Genomic DNA, 21857 nt, shown 5'->3' on the forward strand with positions numbered 1-21857 from the left:
CTCAGTTGGTTAGGCAGCTGCCTTTTAGCTCAGGTCATAATCCTAGAAACCCAGGATCGAGTCCTGCATCAGGCTCTGGGCTCAGCGGAGAGTCTGCTTCTCCCTCTGACCTCCGCCCTCACACCCCCACCATGTTCTCTCTCTCATTCATTCTGTCTCTCAAATAAATAAATAAAATCTTTTAAAGAAATTGACTTTCTTTGACTCCATGTCTTCTTACCCAAGGTTCCTCAGACCAGAGATACAGACCCAGAGCTCTGGCTTCCCTTGGAGTTCAGAGTTTGAATAGTGAATGTCCCAGGGGCAGCCCCATCTAGAATTCAACCCACAATTGGAAGGAGACCCAGCACCATCACTCCCCTGCTCCAGAACACCTGGTACCCAGAGATCCCCTCCCAGAGGCAGTAACAGTAATACCTACTCATTACTGAATACTCATCCTCTATCAGATGCTGTACCAAGTATTATTTCCAGTCCTCAAAAGAACATGAATTGTTTTTTTAATTGGTTTTAAGTATTTTTTTACTATTATCTAACTTAAATATACATAGAGAACAAAACGAGCATAAATCTCTCATGCTTATAAGCTTTTCTAGAAATAGAAAGCCAAAAACTTGCCAACCAAAACCATTAAAATTGATATAAACAATTGAGGTCCAGCTGTTAGAGTCCTGGGCTGCCCCTTCACCACAGTGATAGCCCATCAATGGTCAGGGAAAGGTCTTGAAAAATACTCATAACCTGGCACAGAGCAAAGGCTTGCTAAAGGTTTGTTGAATGAATGAATGACTGAATAGGTGAGTATGAAGATATTCACTTAAAAGACAGTCTGTTCTACCCCCAGACTGTAGAGAAGCCTGTAATTCAGCACTCGTTATTTACCACTGCAGCCCTTGGCCCTTCCCTCCTTGTTACCCAGGAGCTAGTCTAATGGCATTCACCATTCCACTCAGCCAGCACACCATTAAAAGCTTTTGTCCAGCCACTGTGCCCCCACCCCAGGTCTTGGCTCTGGGCCCTGGGCTCAGGGAGTGGTCTGGTTGTTTACCAGAAATTTGGACCTTCTTCAGAGAAAAGCACAGATGACCTATTAGTCTAATTCAAGCACTTAGCAAGGAATGACTGTACCATTCACACCCCCAGCCCCAGGCTAATGGAGCCAAAGCAAATGGAGAGGCTTTGCCAGCTCAGAGATCTTCCTGGGAGGGGAAGTAAGGGAAGGTCTACCCAGGGCCCTCACTGAAGTTTGCAGGGCTGCACGCTGGCCAAGCATTTCCTGGGAGCAGGGTGGACTATGCGGGGGAGGGGATACAAGAACATTTAAGGAGAGGCTTCCCTATTTCACCCACCATTCTGACAACAACTACACACATTCCACCCCCAGTCACCTCCTCACCACCTTAAAACTTGGTTGGGAGAAGAATGGGAAGACAGTCAAAATATCCATCTGGTTAAATAAACCACATATGAAGGAATACACATCCACACAAGTCTGTGTTCTGCAGCTGATAAAAAGGGTGATGCAGTTCGAGCTCCATTTAGGCATGCTGAAAGGTATCTGTGCCTCACACAAGGACACCCCATTTACATAAAATTATACATACCCACCAATTCTCATGTGCAGATATGCAGAGAGCATTCGGCAGTTTGTGGGTGGGATTTTAAAGATTTTACTTTCTTCTTTATAATTGTCTGTATCGTCCAAATCTACAAAAACCACTTACTATAATTGCTACCTTTATTCAATTCTTACTATGTGTCAGTCCCAATGCTTTCACATGGATTATCTCAGTCCTTATGAACTGGGTTCTATGCTTTTTTGTGTTACAGATGTAGATAGTGAGGTCTAGAAAGGTTGAGCCTGAGGTCATATAGCTAGTAACTGACAAAGTCAAATGTTGGAGGACCAAATGAATTAATGCATGTAGTAGGAACTTGATAAGTGAGGGTTATTATTATAATAACTCATCATACTACCTCCTTCTTCTTGTCTTGTCTACACCCCTGCTATGGTATGTAAAAGACTTGAAACAGGATCTGAATTATTACTTCAGAATCTCCTACATCCAGCACAGTGCCTGAGAGCAAGCCCTCATGAGATGCTTATGGAAAGAATGAGTGAATGAATTAATAGGCAAACATCCACAGCTTTATAAATATATTTTCCCAACTACTTTGTTTCCTTATCCCAACAGGATTGCAAATGAGATCAAGAGCCAGTCTCTCCTTTCCTCTGGCCCCCATCATGGTCTGGAGCAAACAAAAAACGTGCTCCATAAATGCTTTGGTAGGCTAAGGACACTCCCCTCTTAGCTGCTGTGGCAAATCCCAGACAGTATTCTAGAAATAGCTGGATCTGGGACAGATACAAAGTCAACAGCTTCCCATAAGCTGTCTGTTCTTCCAACTCCATGTCAAGTACACAGAGAGGTTGAGAGACTTGCTGGAAGTCACACAGCTTCCGGTGGCAGGGTTGCTGTCTCACTTGGCCTCTACTCTTGTGTCCACAACACCCTTAATTCTGTATAAATTCACAATGTGAGAAAGTAGGAAAAGAGCAAAGTCTTTAAGACAAATATTTAATCATGATGCAAGTGGCTGGGAGTACTTTGGGACAGGAGCAGGAAGAAAGCCAGACCCAAATGCTCTGGCTCCCTGATGCTCAAATACTCTGCAGGATCCCAGGAAGGGTAGGCAGCAGGATCTCATCTCCTGCTGACAAAGGGGTAGGAGTCTTGCCCGAGCCTTCCTCACCATGGGGAATGTCTTTCTAGGTTCCCATCAGAACATCCAGCCCTGCCTACCTGGAGAATGTAATAGAGAATGACTGATTGGCTAGAGCCTGGGTGATTCTGGTGGGCAGAAGGAAGGGATTAGGAGAGAGCTTTGTAGAGGTGGTCTCCACCAAAAGATAGGACTAAACCATGGTCACCAAGTCCTAAGGAAGGGCAGCCTGAGTCAGAAGCAGAGGGATTGAGAATTCAGTCAGTTTCTACTATGGCCCCATCTGGAGTCAGCTGGATATGAGTGTGCAGTCAGGGTCGCCATGTTGTTTACTGCACCTCCTTCCTGATGCTGCTCTTTCCTTAGCCCTTGCAGGCTGCGGGTCAGGCTGGGTGTGGTAGAGGGCAGAGGGGCCCAGAGGAAGTCCAGTTACCAGAGGCTCAGGAACAGAATCAAGGGAAGCGTACAGAAGAAAAGAGAGGACACCCAGGGCTGTGGTCTCAGAGCAGGGTTTTTGTTCTGTAAAAGAAATGGAATGGAGTCAGCTCTACCCTGTTCCTCACCTTGGCCTCAGTCAAGGCCTTGCCCCCTCCCCTGAGGTATCCATTAGAGGTCTATGGTATTCATGACCACAGAGAGGTCACATCCTCTATCCCCTTCTTTGGGTTTCCTCCAGGTAGTCCAGTAAAGGTAAGACGTGTGCAATAGAGGAAGCCCTACCTGGCGTTCCATCACAGGAAAGGTGGAGTCTTCCCAGTCCTGAGAGAAGAGTTGGCTGTGAAAACGCATCTTAGCTGCAATGGCCTCCACTGAGGAGAGGAGAGAAGGTAAAATGCAAGCAGGCAAATGACAGAGATTTCTCAGGCTCCCATGGAAGGGACCCTGGCATATAGCAGGGCAGCGGGGAGTGGGCTATTGTCTTATTCTGCTTGCTTATTCCTTGAGATAGAGAGTGTCCGTGGGGCCAAGACAGATAGAACAGGAAGCTTGGGGGTCGGTCATTCAGGGAATGGGAGAAGGAAGAAGGCCCAGACTGGAGGGGATGTAAACCTATGCTGAGGAGGGGGCAGAAGATGTCTGCAGGAGATGGATGGAACCAGGGTGGACCACAGAGTTGACTCTTTTCCTCTGCCTGGATCCAGCTGACAGACCCATGGGGGCTGGAAGCAGATGAACACACTTACTGAGGCAGGGGTTGTGGGAGAAGGATTCTTCCAGCTGCTCGCACTCATCCTGCAGGTTGCCACTACCTCGGCAAGTGCAACTTAAGGCAACACTGGTGTTCACATTGCTGACAAAGTTGGGAGTCATGGCAGTCCCTGTGGAGTGAAGAGAGGATTGCCAAGGCCTCGGCCGACCCAGATTCCACCCCCACTCTCTGACACTTGTCTCAGGACTTCTCCATCTGGGTTCAATCTCCAGAGCATTCTGACCCCCACAGCTGCCCACCCTGTGGGCTCCCTTCACGTGGCCCCCAGTCTCACCAATCAGCCCCATGTATGCTCGCAGACATCTGGAATGTTCTGTTGCACAGGTCCCTAAGATGTCCAGAGGATGGCAGTGGGTTTGAAAATCCACCAGGCGAGATCTGGAAGAAGGGAAATTTTAAGAGTCTTCATTGAAGGTCTGGCCTGCAGCCTTCCCCCTGGCAACCCCTTTAGCAGACATACCCATCTTCATGCCAAAGCCTCCTGTTTTCAGGGCCTGGCCCAGAGCTTCCTCCTCAGTGAAGCCTATTCTTGTCACAATTAAATGCACTATCACACCATTCCTCACAGCATACCACTTTGAATATGGGCTCCATAATACCTAGCTATGAGATTTTAGGCAGCTTCTTTAAACTTAGTTTTCTCAACTGTGAATAGAAATGAAAACAGGACTGGGGCGCCTAGGTGGCTTAGTTTGTTGAGCATCTGACTCTTAATTTTGGCTCAGGTCATGATTCAGGGTCATGGGATCTAGCCCTGCATCAGGCAGTCTGCTCTTCCCTCTCCCTTTGCTCACCCCCATTCTCTCCCTCTCTCTGTCTCAAATAAAAAGTAAAATCCTTAAAAAAAAAAAGAAAACAGTACTTCCTCATGGGTTTTTGTGAGGATGAAATAAGAGATTGCATATACAGCATTTAGCATAGTGGTTGGTACATACCAAGTGTTCATTAAATGTCAGATATTGGGGCGCCTGGGTGGCTCAGTGGGTTAAAGCTTCTGCCTTCCACTCAGGTTATGATCCCAGCGTCCTGGGATAGAGCCCTGCATGGAGCCCCCCCATCCCCGGATTACACTGGGCTCTCTGCTCAGCAGGGAGCCTGCTTCCCTTCCTTTCTCTGCCTGCCTCTCTGCCTACTTGTGATCTCTGTCAAATAAATAATAAATAAAATCTTTTTTTAAAAATGTCATATATTGGGGCGCCTGGGTGGCTCAGTGGCTTAGGCCGCTGCCTTCGGCTCGGGTCATGATCTCAGGGTCCTGGGATCGAGTCCCGCATCGGGCTCTCTGCTTAGCGGGGAGCCTGCTTCCTCCTCTCTCTCTCTGCCTGCCTCTCTGCCTACTTGTGGTCTCTCTCTGTCAAATAAATAAAATCTTTAAAAAAAAAGTCATATATTGTTATTATTCATATAGATCCTATGATAGGTAAAGCTGGTTATCTTCAGGTGATAGAATTATAAGTGTGTTTTTTTCTGTACATACTTCTGTGATTTTCTTTACATTTTGCCTGGTTTATTCCTACGTCACTCCCACCCAAATGCAAATTCCTTGGAAGGACAGCTTCTTAGTCAACTAGCCCAGCACTTGCTACATAGTTAGCACAAGAGGTGGTGTAGCTGAACATTAGGCCGACTTCACTCCAAACCTCCTGACTTACTACCTGGATGAACCTCAACAACCTGTGTAAACTTTCTCTGCTCCGGTTGCTTCTTTGTCAAGTGAAGATGATAGAAAAAAACAATACCATCTATCTCACAGGGTTCTTGACAGTTTACATAAGTTAATACATAGTAAGCACCTCAAACAGCCCCTAGCCCCTAGTAAGTCCTCAGTAAGTGATGGTGTATGAATGATTGAGAGCTTTTGTGTAATATTTTAGAGAAGAAGGAAGTGGAGCTCAGAGACATTAGGCTCAAGGTTACAGAGAAATAAGGGTTAGAACCAGGCTGCAAAACAAGGTTGGGGTGACTCTTGTTGTCAGTAAATGCTACTTAAATGGATGATAACTTCAGTATGATGAGTGTTTTATCCTGAAGAGGCAGAGGAAAGCCAGATCAGAATTTCTGCAGAATATGTATCAAACATCTTACAAATCGTCATGTACTTTGATTTGGTACTGGCATTTGTAGCAACATGTCCTAAGTAATAATTAGATTTGTGCACAAAAATGAACAAGGGTGATATTTATTGTAGCATTATTTATAGCAATAAAGAAATCAACTAAATATCCAGCAATAGAGGAAGGATTAAACAAAGTATGGGGCATCCATAAAACGGAATACAATGCAGGCATTTAAAAATCAAGTTGTCCAAGGATAGTAAAAGACAAAATAAGCACCACCATTTATTGAGCACTTACCCTGCATAAATTATGCAATTTAACTCTCACCAAAATCCCGTGAGATCTGTATTATTATCCCACTTTTTACAGAGGACTAAGAGGAACGCTAGGTTAAGTGATGGAGTTTTAGGTTCAAGTGATGGGCTCAAAGTCACACAGCCTCAGGCTTTAAATTCAGATCTGACTCCGGAGCCTGTGGGCACTACTATCCTATACTGCTTCCAAAGAAAAATGCCCATGAGATATACACATAAATTAAAAAAAAAAAAAAGTACAAATATATTTCTAGAATATCGTTTTGTTTATCTGTATACAAAAAAGGCTGGAAGGAAACCCTCCCCAAAGGATGTAGATCATCTTCAGGTGATGGATTTTGAGGGCGCTTTTGTATTTTTTATATTTTCCGAACTTTTTACACAAAGGTTTCTTGGTTTTTTTGTTTTTGAGAAAAGGGTTTCAGGAAATACTGAAGGGAACTACGGGGTGAAGTCTTTCCACGGTCTCTGGGCAGCAAACCCAACCCCGCACAGAAAGGCAGCCAGCCGGCCAGGAGCGGTGTGCACGGTGCCCTCGCCCACCCTGCCCGCCCACACCTGGCACCAGCACCTGCACAGCGGGTCAGAGATGCAGATGCGCCGCAGCTCCAAGCAGTTGGGGGCCCCGGACGGCAGCGCGCAGCTGGGAGCGATGGTGTTGCGCCTGCGTTGCCCGCAGCCCTGGTCGGCGGGTGCGCACGGGCACAGCAGCAGGCCCTGAGAGTGGGGCTCCGACGCCTTCTCAAAGAAGGCGCGGAGCTGCCGGAGGCAGGTGGGGCGTTGGCAGCGGGACCCCGAGCACGCCTCCCCATAGGCCTTGCGCAGCCGGTCACACTTGTCATTAAGAGTGCACAGCATGGCGAATTTGAGGCAGAGGTCTGAGTCTGGGGGGAGAAGGGCACCAAGTCACCAGTCTTCCGTGCAAACGTGCAGCCCAGTTTTGCTAGGAACCCCTGCAACCCTCCTATTTAACAAGGACAGTGCTGGGGATAGGAGGAAAGCGAGGACTATCCCGAATACGACCACTACTAATCCATGGCTTTCCCCCTACCCATAAACTATATCGGTATTTGTGAGCTTTCCCCATCTTATTCCTCAGCTTGCCTAGGTATAATAGTAATAGTAATAATAATAATAATAATAATAATAAGTAAATAAATAAAAGGAACAGAAGCTATCTATTTATCTATCTATCACACTTACTTATCTAGAATTGAAGTGGCCAGAAAGCTCACCTGAAACTCCTTCCTCAGTCCCATGAAGTGAGTGAAGACATCTCATGGTGGAAACCATTATCTAGAGATCCCATAACATTCTAAAGCACTTTCTGAACCACAGAAACAGATGCAACCAAATTCTATTTAGAATTTTTGTTTTGTTTTGCATCAATTTTGCCCAGTTTTAATAACACCTGTCTGTCTTTAATGATTGATACATGCATAAAATCTCCCCATAATTCTGAGTCTTGGGAAGTTATGGTCCTATTACTATAACAGCAATTCTAGCAGTCAGAACAATGGGGTGACTGGAACAGATTATTCCCAGATTCCTTGTAACTAAGAGTTTATGTATAAATCTCCATGCTTTTCTCTGAAAATTCTATTTCCGATATATAGGACTGAATGTACAACAAAGCTCACATCCTTCTCAAAAAGCAAGTGCAGGGGCTCCTGGGTGGCTCAGTGGGTTAAGCCACTGCCTTCGGCTCAGGTCATGATCTCAGGGTCCTGGGATCGAGTCCTGCATCAGGCTCTCTGCTCAGCAGGGAGCCTGCTTCCCTCTCTCTCTCTCTGCCTGCCTCTCTGCTTACTTGCGATCTCTCTCTGTCAAATAAATAAATAAAATCTTAAAAAAAAAAAAAATAAGCAAGTGCATGCGTGTGTGCTCCTCCTTTCCAATTAACACAACAGCCCCACTTTCCTGAAAAACATGCATTTTAGTCCTTGCCAGACCAATGGCTCCCACCCGGAGTCACCCCTGAGGAGTCACATTCTCTCTCATCATTTTCCCTGCCCAACACCTCACCCATCCCATTAGAATGGTTTGAAAACAAGCAATTTCCTAGTCTTCAGGGACAAAAAGCTACTTTCCTGGCTGCCTAGAATAAGGGTAAATACTTCACTTCAGCATATTTTTTCTGGGCCTGCTGCCACTCCATCAAACCCTTTGTAGAGACCCATCTTTTGGAACCCAGGAGCCCTAATGGCCTCCCTTCAAATGCCTCCCTAATACCTATTGCTCTTTGTTGACTCATAAGATCACAGCATGCCTCCATCCTGACAAAATGCTTCTTTAGTTATCTGGCAGACTAGAACTCTCCCCCAACTCACCCTCTGGTTTGTGTTCCCCACCAACAACCCTTCCTCTAGGGTCCAGGCCCACCCCTCGTGCCCCCGCCCCAGCTTGCTGTCCACACCTGGTTTGAGCATGTTCAGTTTGCTGAGATCCATTTTCCAGGGTTTTCTGGTCACTGCGTCTTCATAGGGGGAAACATCCAGTTCAAAGTCACCTAGAGACAAGGTGACAAGAATCCTGAGGACTGGGCTGGGGGGTGGGAGCAGGAGGGACTGGGCCTGCTGCGTCAGCCCTCAAAGCCCTGTGGAAAAAAGGAAAAGCACAGCCTCTACCCTAACTAGTTGCAAGCTGTTTAGAGGTGAGAAAAAAGCAAGACCATAAAGGTAGAGGCTGGGCTCAGTAAATTCACTGGGTTTAATGATAATAACAAAGCTACTATTTGTTGACTACACTGTGCACTGGGCACCACGGCATCAGTGAAGAAGAAGAAAAAAATTCAATCTCAGACCTCCTAGCTGCTTTTGGGTAGAAAAGAAGAAAGAAGCTGAGAAAGGTTAAGTCACTGGCTCAGGCTCACAGAGGCTAAAAAGTAGAGCTGGGACTTGAAACCTGGACAGATACCAGAGTTTCAACTCCTAACCACTACGCATAGGGCCTGTGCGTACATAAGCAGGCAAGGGGATTGTCTTGTTTTCTCTTACTGTTGAGGAAGGAGCTATAGTAGACTCTGTTCTAGGCCTGACCATGTACCTATGGAGATGCATCGCACACCGAGGAAGTGGAAGTGAGGCCGGATCCCAAATTGAACCTGAATGAGAAAAGCAGAGAACTCTGGAAGAGACAATGATCTCAGAGGAAACATACCTTTCCCAGTCACCCTCAGGGTGCTGTGGGCTCCTTAAGGGGGCATAATAGGTCTTATAAAGTCATTGCATAACTCATACACATGGTAGGTACTCAATAAGCATTGGCTAATTAATCTTGTTGGAAGACAGGGGTGAGAGAGTGCAAGGGGTCACCCAAATTGCCTTTGAGAAAGCATCTTTAGGAGGGAAGAAATATGGATGATGTCAAGAAAATTGGAAAGGATGGTCTGTATATTTGGGAAGACATGAAAGCTCCCAAGGGAAAATTAAGGAAGGCAAAAGGATCCAGGGAGAAGTCTCTGGGGAAGTTCTTTTTTTTTTTTTTTTAAGTTTTTATTTATTTATTTGACAGAAAGAGAGAGATCACAAGTAGGCATAGAGGGGTGGGGGAAGCAGACTCGCTGCTGAGCAGAGCTGATGTGGGGCTCGATCCTAAGATCCTGAGATCGTGACCTGAGAGGCAGAGACAACCCACTGAGCCACCCTCTGGGGAAGTTCTGAAAGAGAACCAATTAGCACATGTGGAAGATAAGGAACAAAAAGTATGGTAAATTGGGGCGCCTGGGTGGCTCAGTGGGTTAAAGCCTCTGCCTTCAGCTCAGGTCATAATCTCAGGGTCCTGGGATCCAGCCCCGCATCAGGCTCTGTGCTCAGCAGGAGCCTGTTTCCTCCTCTCTCTCTGCCTGCCTCTCTGACTACTTGTGATCTCTGTCTGTCAAATAAATAAATAAAATCTTTTAAAAATATGTGGTAAATTTACTACTGTTTCCAGTTATATGATGGCTACCCACCCAGAGGACTGTACACCATGGCCCTCTCACCCCTTTGCCATGTGACTTTCAGGCTCTCTATAAAAGTATACCTCCACACCCTACTGTAAGGGTCACCCATGTGACTTGCTTTAGTTTGTGGATTGTGAGCTGAAGTGACATAAATCACATCTGAGGTGGCATTTTAAGAACCATCACATTGTCCTGCTGCTGTTCTTTTCCCTTTACCAGCCTGGGTCCTAGAAAGAAGAAGACAGGTAGAGAAAAGACAAAGCTAGCTCAAGGAACCCCACAGCAGATGTATAACATGAACAAAAATGAAAGTTTTGTTGTGGAAGGCCATATATGTGGGGGTTGATTGGTTTTTATTGCAGCATAAACTAACAAATTCTTATTAAAAACATAACTGGTGGGGCACCTGGGTGACTCAGTGGGGTAAGCCTCTGCCTTCGGCTCAGGTCATGATCCCGAGGTCCTGGGATTGAGCCCCACATTGGGCTCTCTGCCTAGCAGGGAGCCTGCTTCCCCCCTCTCTCTGCCTGCCTCTCTGCTTACTTGTGATCTCTGTCAAATAAATAAATAAAATCTTAAAAAAAAAAAAAGTAACTGGTATCTAGAAGTGAGTACGGCAGTAACAACAAAAAACCTAAAATGTGTGGTTTGGGCGTTGGGACTGGGCAGTGAGTGGATGGTGAATAAGCTGTTCCAGGGGTATGGAATATGCAGTAGCAATGCATTTGGTAAAATTGTTGCCTGCAATAACCTGGAAGAAAGATGTACTGAATGAGATTGTGCTTTAAGGAAAAGAAGCTGAGAAGCAGAAGTTTCTAATATGTCTTGACTGCTATTGCCTGCATTTTGCAAGGTACTACAAGAAAGATAAAAGATCAGAGAAGTGACCAGTTTGCAAATAGGGAGCAAAAAGAAAAACAATCCAGAAATTTGAGGATTTGTAGGATTAAGAGATGCAACTGCTTTTGCATACTTTTTATTCAAATAGTAAAAGATAAAATTGAGAGATGCTTTGAGTAATAAGGTTGATTACAACTCAGCCCTAGGGCAAACACTAATTCAATGATATGGCTATCATGCTCTTTGTGGAGATCTCTCAATGATTAAGATGGTATCAATAAATCCTGCCAGTTAGACAAATATGTTTGGAGAAAAAAGACTAGGGTAGTGGCTCTCCCACAGAAGCCTGGTAAGAACAAAAATGCTTCTAATTAGGTCTAGAAAGAGACACATCTTGAAAAGAATTTTTGGAAAGGCTACTAGCACATGAGGTGACAGAAACCAAAGATATAGAAAGCAATTAAGTTTTGAGAGAGCTGTATTGCTAAAAGCCACCAGCCTGGATTCAAATAGATTCTACTGGAGCCTTAAAAGTCCCAGCATTCCTCAGGTAGCAAGCAAGCAAGCAGAAAATGGTGTTCACTCCTCAAGGAGTTGGGAGTCTCCACAATCCTTCTCAGACATGGCCAAAGAAAATAATGGGAAAGGAAGGACCTGCCAGGGTAGGGGGGCTGGGCCAACAGCCCTAGAGAACAATAGATAAAGCAACTCTTCTAAGGAACAAAAGCAGATCCTTATTAAAGAGTAAAGCCTACTACCAAGAGAAGATGGCCCTTACAATGGTTATGTGGTGGGACCTCAGAACCACTATGAAGCAATGGCTGCTGTGTGCATCCCATTCCTCACCTTCCTGAGAGTATTCGCTATGGTCTCCCATCGCTGCCCCACTGTTATATTCAGAGTACATACTGGAGGCAGATGACCTGTCCTCTTTGTCCATAGGTAGCTAGATCAAGAGGAGTTATATCCAGACCTGACAGAGAAATTTTCCCAAGATCCTAGACTGGGAGCCTGATACACTGTTTGGCTAGAAACTTTAGGGTATCTTCCTTAGAAAGTGGGGTGATACGCATCTGACTGGCTCAGTTGGAAGAGCATGCAACTCTCTTGATCTGGGGTCGTAAGTTCAAGCCCCATGTTTGGTGTAGAGATTACTTAAGAATAAATCTGAAAGTGGGCGCCTGGGTGGCTCAGTGGGTTAGGCCACTGCCTTCGGCTCAGGTCATGATCTCAGGGTCCTGGGATCGAGTCCCGCATCGGGCTCTCTGCTCAGCAGGGAGCCTGCTTCCCTCTCTCTCTCTCTCTCTGCCTGACTCTCCATCTACTTGTGATTTCTCTCTGTCAAATAAATAAATAAAATCTTTAAAAAAAAAAAAAGAATAAATCTGAAAGAAAGAAAAGATGAAAAGGAAGGAGGTTAATACATTTTCCTTGTGGAAGAGAGAGAAATGAGTGTTTTAACCAAAGAGTGAACTATGGTAGATTGTATAGTACTTTGCCCTCCCTGTAAGATTATACATCCTCACTTATTGCCATGTGATTTTCAGGGTCTCTTGTGGGAGTATACTTCCCCCTCACCAGGGAGGTCAGGCTTGGCTATGGGATCTGCTTTGTTCATGGAATGTGAGCATAAGTATTTCATGTAACGTCTAAGTAGAAGCTTTTAAAAACATCAAGCGATTCTGTCATTACTTATTTCCCTCTGCTGTAATCAAAGAACTTCCTAGACGGAGGCTGTACCTTCAACCTGGATTTGAAAATGAAGAGGACAGATGACACAGCTAAGACAGAATATGAGCGAGAACTAAACCTTTGTTTTACAAGTCACTGTTCTGTTATTTTGGTGTAGTCCTGTAAAAGTGGACTAATACAGAAAGCTGTCTCTGTAAAGAGTCAGAGGAAGGTCCTCTCTCTTTGGCTATTCCAGTGTCTTCTCTCTTACTGCATTCTGTCTGGTTAATGAGTATCCTTCCTGTTAAAGGCAGGAGCAAGACACTGCCCACCCCCACCCTCTCAGAACTTATGGATTATGTTTTATTTGGAATCTCTGAATGGGTTAAGACCATTCTCCTCCATGTCCTGTCCACACCCTTCTGCTCCATGAATTGCCCAGGTTGGGCCTCAGGCTGGTTCAGAGTTCTGCCAAGAGGCAACTACATGTGACCAGGTAAGAAAGAGGGAAGAAGGGAGAAGAGAGGGCAGTGTTGTAGGTACCCAGAAGGATACTGTCAAGTCATCCCTCTACTTCTTACTGATGTTATATGCAGAGCTTCTTTACCATCCCAGTCAGAGTCTACCCATCTGGCCTATATTCTGCAGGATTAAATGACAACCCATGAGAGCCAAATTCCTTAACTTAGTTCATTCTATGATGGGGACCTCACCAAGGCTGCGGGCAAGGTGAACGGTCCAGTAGACGTCCAGGCAGGCAACTTGGTTCTTCATGCGGCGGTGGCATGTGCAGCTCATCAGAGAGCTATTCCTCAGGTGCTGTGCTGCCTCCCTGCACTCCTCAGGGACCAAAAGCTCCTGTGCGGGTAATGGGGTGCTTACACTAGAGGTGCAGGAATTCAGGTGGTGGTAGGCAGCACTGCAAATAGGATCAACCTGGCACTTCCTCCTGGCCTGGATACAGTTGTTCATCAGCCGGCCCTCAGTAGGAAGGGGGTCTGTTGTGGAGGGAGAAAGACCAGGTGAGGCGCACATGAGGTCAGAGTAGCGGACTGGGATTAACAAATTGCAAGGCAGGGTAGGGAGGATTCAAGACAAAACCTTGGGCAGGGGATGCCTGGGTGGCTCTGTTGGTTGAATATCTGCCCTAGGCTCAGATCATGATCCCAGGATCCTCAGATCAAGTCCCACATTGGGCTCCCTGCTGGGCAGGGAGCCTGCTTCTTCCCCTGACTGCCACTCTCCCTGCTTGTGCTCTCACTCTCTTTCTTTCTCTCTGACAAATAAATGAATAAAATCTTAAAACACACACACACACACACACACACACACACACACACAAACTCTTGGGCAGGAAAGTCTTAGGGTGGCACAAGAGCCTTTAGGAAGAAATAGGGAGAAAAGTCCAGCAGAAGTCAAGAATCTGTAGCTGTCACAATTTGGACAGAATAGATCAGATCCAAGAAGAGGTGGTATGAAGAAAGGCTCCTGGGAGAAGGAGGGGGATTACTATTTGAAGCTGAGCCTGGTGACCCTGCCAGGCACAGGGAAGAGGACCCTTGGCAGAGCAATGCATGGGCAGGGTTGTTTATCTATACACCAGTTGATGGACATTTGGGTTGTTTCCAGCCTTTGGTTATCATAACCAGAGTTGACAAACGTGCTTGGGAGTGACAGTTAACAACTCTGAAGCTTCCATTAAAAGTCACTTAAAAATATCTTCCAGGGGGAATGGGTTAGTGTTGGAGTTTGGGAGCTTTTATTGATTCTGTCACTCAAGAATACTAAGGCTGGTTATAGTTCAGCCCTCATGGAAGACCCTACAACCTAGGACTTAGCATCCCTATCAAAGGGTACCAGAATGCCATTATGTCATCATTTTTGCAAGGTTAAACTTCTAGGAGTCATTTTTAATTCTTCTCTTTCCTGTTCAATCAAACAAGTCCTACCAACTCCACAATATATCAGGAAACTGTCCACTTCTCTCCACATCTATCACCACCTCCTTAGCTCAAACTACCATCAATTCCTGTTCGAACTACTTCCAAGACTCTTTTTTAAAAAATTTTATTTATTTATTTGACAGACAGAGACCACAAGTAGGCAGAGAGGCAGAGAGAGAGGGGGAAGCAGGCTCCCCGCTGAGCAGAGAGCCTGATGCGGGGCTCAGTCCCAGGACCCTGAGATCATGACCTGAGCCGAAGGCAGAGGCTTAACCCACTGAGCCACCCAGGCGCTGCCTTCCAAGACTCTTTATTGGTCTCCCTGTCCATCTTCCAAATCTATTCTCCCATACCATTCAGCCATTTTTTGTTTTGTTTTGTAGCTTTGTCGAGATGTGATTGACATTGTATAAGCTTTAGGTGTGCAATGTGATGATTTGATTCATGTACATATTGTGAAGTGATCAACTCAATAAGATTAGTTAATACATCCTTCACCTAATGTAACTACCATTTTGTTGTTTGCAGCCACCTTTTTGAATGACAATTTTTTAGGTTGGAAACCACTTTCAGTGAAATTCATGCAACATAAAATTAACGAGCTTAAAGGGCATAACTAAGTGACATTCAGTACATTCACAATGTTGTACAACCATCACATCTATCCAACTCCAATATATTCTTGTTATCCCAAAAGGAAAACCATACCAATGAAACAGTCACTCTATATTTCCCTCCCCTCTAGTCTCTGGCAACCACCAATCCTAACTTCTGTCTCTACAGATTTACCCATTTCTAGATATTTCATACAAATGGAATCATAAAATAGGTCATCTTTTATATCTGGCTTCTTTTACCTAACATATTGCTTTTTGTGGTTCATCTACATGGTAGCATATACCAGAACTTCATTTTTTACAGATGAAGTAATATTTCATTGTATGGCTAGCCCATGTTTTGTTTATCTATACACCAGTTGATGGACATTTGGGTTGTTTCCAGCCTTTGGTTATTGTGAACAGGGCTTCTCTGAACATTCATGTAGAAGTATTTGCTCGAATTCCTGTATAAAATTCTTTTAGGTATATATTTACCAGTCGAATTGCTGGGTCATATGGTAATTCTGTTTAACTTTTTGAGGAACCACCCAATTGTTTTCCACAGTGGTTGTACCATTTGTCATTCCTATTAGCATTGTACAAACGTTCCAATTTCTCCACAAACTTGCCAACTCTTGTTATTTTCTCTTTTGTGTTTTCTTTTAAGCAGCCATCCTTACAGGTGTGAGGTGGCATATTACTGTGGTTTTGATTTGGATTTCCCTAAAGACTTATGATGTTGAGCATATTTTGTGCATTTTGTCATTTGTATATCATGTTTGGTAATAATTTTTCATTGAAGTACAACATTCAGAAACATGCACTAATCAAAATGTTCAGTACAATGAATTACAAATTGAATATACTGTGAAACCAGACCTCAGATAAAGAACCAGAACATTACCAGTACTCGAGAAGCCCTCTGCCAGTCACCAACCCCCTGAAGGAAACCAATTCCTTGGAAACCAATGTCTTGATTTCTAACATTAGAGATTAGTTTTGTCTGCTTTTCCATCATACAATATGTGCTTTTGGTGTCTTGGTTTCTCTTGCTCAATATTCCATCATACAATATGTGCTTTTGGTGTCTTGGTTTCTCTTGCTTGATATTATGCTTAGTTCACCCACACTTTTTTTTTTTAAAGATTTTGTTTATTTATTCATTTGAGGGGGAGAGAGAGACAGTGCACACAGACAAGCAGGGGGAATGGCAGGCAAAGGGAGAAGCAGGCTCCCCACTGTGCAAGGAGCCTTGATGTGGGACTCAATCCTAGGACCCTGGGATCATGACCTGAAGACAGATGCTTAACTGATTGAGCCACACAAGCATCCTCACACACACTATTAAGTATGGTTGTAACTATCTTATTTTTATTTTTCTTACTGTATATCATTCCATTGTGTGAATATAACATAATTCTAATGGCAATTGGGCATTATATGGGATCATCTCTTAAATACTATAAATGAGGTCATCTCATTTCTCTGCTTAAATTCTTGCAACAGTTCCCATGCACTTACTTCCTAGCCCTCTCTTCCTCTCCCACTTCCTTTCACGCACACCAGCCTTCTTTCTGTTGCCACTGAACCAGACAAGCCTGTGTCAACCTTAGTGTTTTATCCATAGCCTTTCTTTCTGCTTGGAATGCTCTTCTCCCAATCTTCATGTGGCTGACCCTTTCTGGTAATTCACTTTTCAGATTAAATGTCACCACAGAAAGACCATCTCTAACAAACCAATGTAAAATAACCCCCAAGCTACTCTACTACATCATTACTCCAAAACTCTGCATAGCACTTTCATCACTTGATCTTTTTTTTTTTTTTTAAGATTTTATTTATTTATTTGACAGACAGAGATCACAAGCAGGCAGAGAAGCAGGCAAAGAGATAGGAGGAAGCAGGCTCCCTGCTGAGCAGAGAAGCCCAATGTGGGGCTGGATCCCAGGACCCTGGGATCATGACCTGAGCTGAAGGCAGAGGCTTTAACCCACTGAGCCACCCAGGCGCCCCATCACTTGATCTTTTAAATTTGAGTTTTTATTGATTATCTCTGTCTAGACTTCCACATGTATCTTAACACTACTCTGTTGCCAGTGCCTAGTACAATGCTCGTTTTTTTATGAGTTCCTACTATTTAAGAGATAAACAAATAATAGAGTAATTCTGTGAGCCACCTCTGTAACTTCTCTGAACACCTTCCTTCTAGTTAGAATCAAAGTGCCAGGGCACCTGGGTGGCTCAGTCGGTTAAGCATTTGCCTTTAGCTTATGGGTCCTGGGATGGAGCCCCATATCGGGCTCCCTGCTGGGTCAGAGGAGCCTGCTTCTCCCTCTCCTCTCCCTCTGCCCCTCCCCATCGCTTGTGTCCCCACCCAAATGAATAAATAAAATACTAAAGAAAAAAAAAAACAACAACAAAGTACCAAAATTAGGAGGAGCCTGAGTTTAGTTAGTTCAACCTTCTTTTACAATTGAATAATCAAGTAGATTACTTATTAAAATGCAGATTTCTGGGGTGCTTGGTTGGCTCAGTTGGTTAAGCAACTGCCTTCAGCTCAGGTCATGATCCCAAAGCGGGATCAAGTTTTGCGTCAGGCACCAGTCCCACATCAGGCTCCCAGCTCCACAGGAAGTCTGCTTCTCCCTCTGACTTTCTCTCCTCTCATGCTCTCATGCTCTCTCTCACTATCTCTCTCTCTAAATAAGAAAATAAATAAAAACCTTTTTTAAAAATGCAGATTTCTGACCTCATCCCAGAACTACTGAATCAGAGTCTCTGGTGATAATGCCTAGGAATCTGAGTTTTACCAAGTTCACTGGCAAATAGGACGCACCCTAAGAACTGGTCATACCCAATGCACAAACAAAAGCAGTATCAGTAGTATTGATCACACCTTTTGCTTCAGGATCTAATAAGCTTCAGCATAGCATTATCACTCTTTATTTAAATTTTTTACATTTCGCTCACCATGGATTTTGGGGGGAACGTTGATTTTGATTTTTAGTGTAAGTGCTGCTGAAGCGAGCACTGATTTTGATTTTTTTAAATTTTTAAAAAAGATTTTATTTATTTATTTGAGAGAGAGAGTGAGAATGAGAGAGAAAGAGCATGAGAGGGGAGAAGCAGGCTCCCACTGAGCAGGGAGCCTGATCCAGGACTCGATCCTGGGACTCCAGGATCATGACCCGAGCTGAAGGCAGTTGTTTAAAATTTTTTTAATTTAAAAAATTTTGATTTTTTAAAAATACTACACTGAAGGGCACCTGGCTGGCTCAGTTGGTGGAGCCCCATGTTGGACCCAGAGATTACTTTAAAAAAAAAACAAACCTGAAATATATTTTTAAAATACTGCATTGGGGCACCTGGGTGGCTCAGTGGGTTAAAGCCTCTGCCTTCAGCTCAGGTCATGATCCCAGGGTCCTGGGATCAACCCCACATTGGGCTCTCTGCTCAGCGGGGAGCCTGCTTCCCTCTCTCTCTCTCTCTCTGCCTGCCTCTCTGCCTACTTGTGATCTCTGTCTGTGAAATAAATAAATAAATAAAATCTTTAATAAAAAAAAAAAATACTGCATTGGGGCACCTGGGTGGCTCAGAGGATTAAAGCCTCTGCCTTCGGCTCAGATCATGATCTCAGGGTCCTGGGATTGAGCCCCACATCGGGCTCTCTGTTCAGTGGGGAGCCTGCTTCCCCTTCTCTCTCTGCCTGCCTCTCTGCTAACTTGTGATCTTTGTCTGTCAAATGAATAAAATCTTTTAAAATAAATAAATAAAATTAAAAATACTGCATTAAAATACTTTTTATCTTGACTACTGTTTCTTGGTACCCCCCCTTCACTCATTCACCTTAGTCCCAGTTCTGCCTTCTCTTTCTTTCTTTCTTCCTTCCTTCCTTTCTTTCTTTTTTAAGATTTTGTTCATTTATTTGACAGACAGAGATCACAAGAAGGCAGAGAGGCAGGCAGAGAGAAAGGGGGAACAGGCTCTTCGCTCAGCAGAGAGCCCGATGTGGGGCTCGATCCCAGGACCCCAGGATCATGACCTGAGCCGAGGCAGAGGCTTTAACCCACTGAGCCACCCAGGCACCCCGTGCCTTCACTTTCTGAACTTTAGTTGCCCAAATGTAAGGTAAGGAGTTTGGATTAAACCAGTGTTTCTCAAAGGAGGGAAGAGATGCGTTAGGCCCCTTTAAGGGCTGTATCAGAATTTACAAAGGTTCAAAAAAGCATATTTGATCATTACATATGTGGAAGATGAAAAAAGCTTTTAAATTTCAAAAAAAATTTAGGGAAGGCATAAGATATTTATCTTTACCAAAAGGGAAACAGGGATTTAAGCAGTGTGAGAAATACTAAATGTTTAAGAGGTTACTTCTGGTAGGTACCAATAAGTGCCTAATGAAAGAGATGTAACAAGTCTAAGCCTCATTGCTAAAACTGGACTAAATATTGAGTCACAACAATTGTCAGAAGTAAATCTCTCCTATTTCATAGATGATGGTTCACTGAGTCTGAACAGAGGTGGATTTAGGAGCAATCACAGCTCAACAAAAGAAAAGTAGGGGCAATGTTAAATTTCATCATAACAAGGGGGAACTTGCTACATAACTGATTAATTAGGAAGGTGTTTAATGTTTACCCTAATCTTGATGTGCAGCTATACCATTAGGGTTAGTGAAATTTTCTGGGAAGTCAAATCAGACCAATGATACTTTGCTGCCCTGATTTACTGATGGAGTCAATCTGGACAAACCAGAGCTTTCCCTCTCTTCTTCCATACCTGTCTTGCAGTCAAGATTGTGTTCCTCAAGTACTACTTTATGGCCCTAGCTGATGGGTCCATGTGTGATCACTGCCTCAGGATTTCCCCCACTCGGGCTCTATGCAAGAGTCTCATAATAAGATTCCACGCATTCATCCCACTCCCAAAGGTCATGGGCATGTTCCCTGAGATCATGGATCCCAGGCTACCATTGTCCGGGGAATGGCATGGTCCTAAAACCAGACCTTGAACTATATATTCCACAAAGTACCTTTTATGTATCTATAATAGGGCAAGGCACTGTGCTGAGCCATCTTCCCCTGTAGCAAGTCTTCTGCTCCAATTAAAACAATACAAATATGTCCTGAAAGGGGGGTGGGTGGAAGTAGGTTGGTGACAAGAAATATTCTCAAATAATGTTAGCAAGTTCTAGCAGCAGATTACAACCCTAATTTGTGAGAAGTCAGTTCAAACAAAAACTTCTCTTTCTTCATCTGTACCTAGAGTCCACTTCCCCAGTCCTTACAGGGAGTGGAAGACTTGAAGCCAGTGAGCAGCAAAGGGCTGTCCTGCTTCTGATTCTTCCCGCCTTCTAGAGATGCTGTCGGGGAAGTGGCCTGGGTGCAACTGTTCTATGTCTGTGCAGACGCTCCTCAAAAGAGGGACGAGGCGGGACTGGGTGGGGGTGGGGGGTGGTGGAAACGGGATATGCGTGGGTGTCCCGGCCATGGCTGGCATTCAATCTATAATAGTTCAAAAACTGTATTATGCGTTCAAGGTACCTCCTTCCTAGCACCCTGGGCTTCCTTCCTCCGACAGATGGACACCTGTGACCCGCACCCGGTCTATGCTCCCCTTTCCTCCCCCTAACGCCCCGGCCGGAACCGGCCGGTGGACTCACAGACGACACTCACCGGCTCGGAGCCGCAGAGATACCAGCATCAGCAGCAGGAGCGCGGGCGGCAGTGTTCGCGGGTTTGGAGGACGCGCCATGGCTTGGTCCTCACGCCAGCCTTCCGCGTCCGAGACGCTGTGCCAGCGCCGGGCGCCGCGCTCTCCTCGCTCCTCGCCCAGAGGTTCTGCGATCGGGGCTCCTCCAACGCCGCCTCCCGCCCTTCCTCCCGCGTAGCGCCGACACTCTCCCACCAGGGTCCTGGGCGCCGCCCTCCAACTCCAAAGTGCTCGGACGCACCACAACGCCGCTTCTACTCTAGGCAGAGGGCCGCGGGGGTGGGGATGAGCGAAGTTAGGTGCCCCGGCGACCGCGTGCAAGAGGGTGCTCTACCCGAGCCTGCCCACCTGCGCGCCGCTGCCCACTTCCGTTAGAGAATTCTGCCCAAGACAATTGCGGCAGCTGCCTCCGGAGAGTCCCCATCTCGTGGGCCCAAGTATTTACCAAGAAAAGCACCATTTCTTATTTGCTGGACCCCCACCCCCTCCAGGAACAAGTGAAATCTTGTAGCAAAAGCTGAGCAAGTCAGCATAAGGGCAGTTTCACTTCTAGTATTTATTTTTCCTCTTAGAATTTGCACATCCATGCCTCCATTACCCGTTGAAGAACTTCAAGGGTAAGCTTGGGCTGTTACCATTAACCTATGATTCTGCAAATAGGTCCCAGACAGGTGAAATGGCTGTGCTGAGGACAGTCCTGCGGCCAGATTCCAGGACTTAACGCCAGACTAGCTTCCTCCAAAATTCACTGTCATGAGGGAGGGTGGAAGGATTAAACTCTGTTCAGGTTAGAGAATTACCTGGAGGAACGACAGGATCGCTGAGGAAGGTGGCTAGAAAGACC

The 21857-nt window shown here is 45.1% G+C and overlaps 1 protein-coding gene across 1 annotated transcript; it reads right to left on the reverse strand.

Annotated features, from left to right (window-relative positions):
* Positions 1–2597: 2597 nt before the first annotated feature.
* GFRA3 (GDNF family receptor alpha 3) lies at positions 2598–21438 on the reverse strand. Its single transcript, XM_059416606.1, has 8 exons — positions 20977–21438; positions 13473–13757; positions 8722–8814; positions 6877–7189; positions 4209–4312; positions 3909–4043; positions 3445–3533; positions 2598–3243 (listed from the first exon to the last, which is right to left on the reverse strand). Exons 1-8 carry the CDS (start codon positions 21053–21055, stop codon positions 3154–3156), a joined length of 1188 nt encoding a protein of 395 aa, XP_059272589.1. The 5' UTR covers positions 21056–21438; the 3' UTR covers positions 2598–3153.
* Between the last annotated feature and the right edge of the window lie 419 nt (positions 21439–21857).

This window comes from Mustela nigripes, chromosome 12, assembly GCF_022355385.1.
Source record: "Mustela nigripes isolate SB6536 chromosome 12, MUSNIG.SB6536, whole genome shotgun sequence".
NCBI lineage: Eukaryota > Metazoa > Chordata > Mammalia > Carnivora > Mustelidae > Mustela > Mustela nigripes.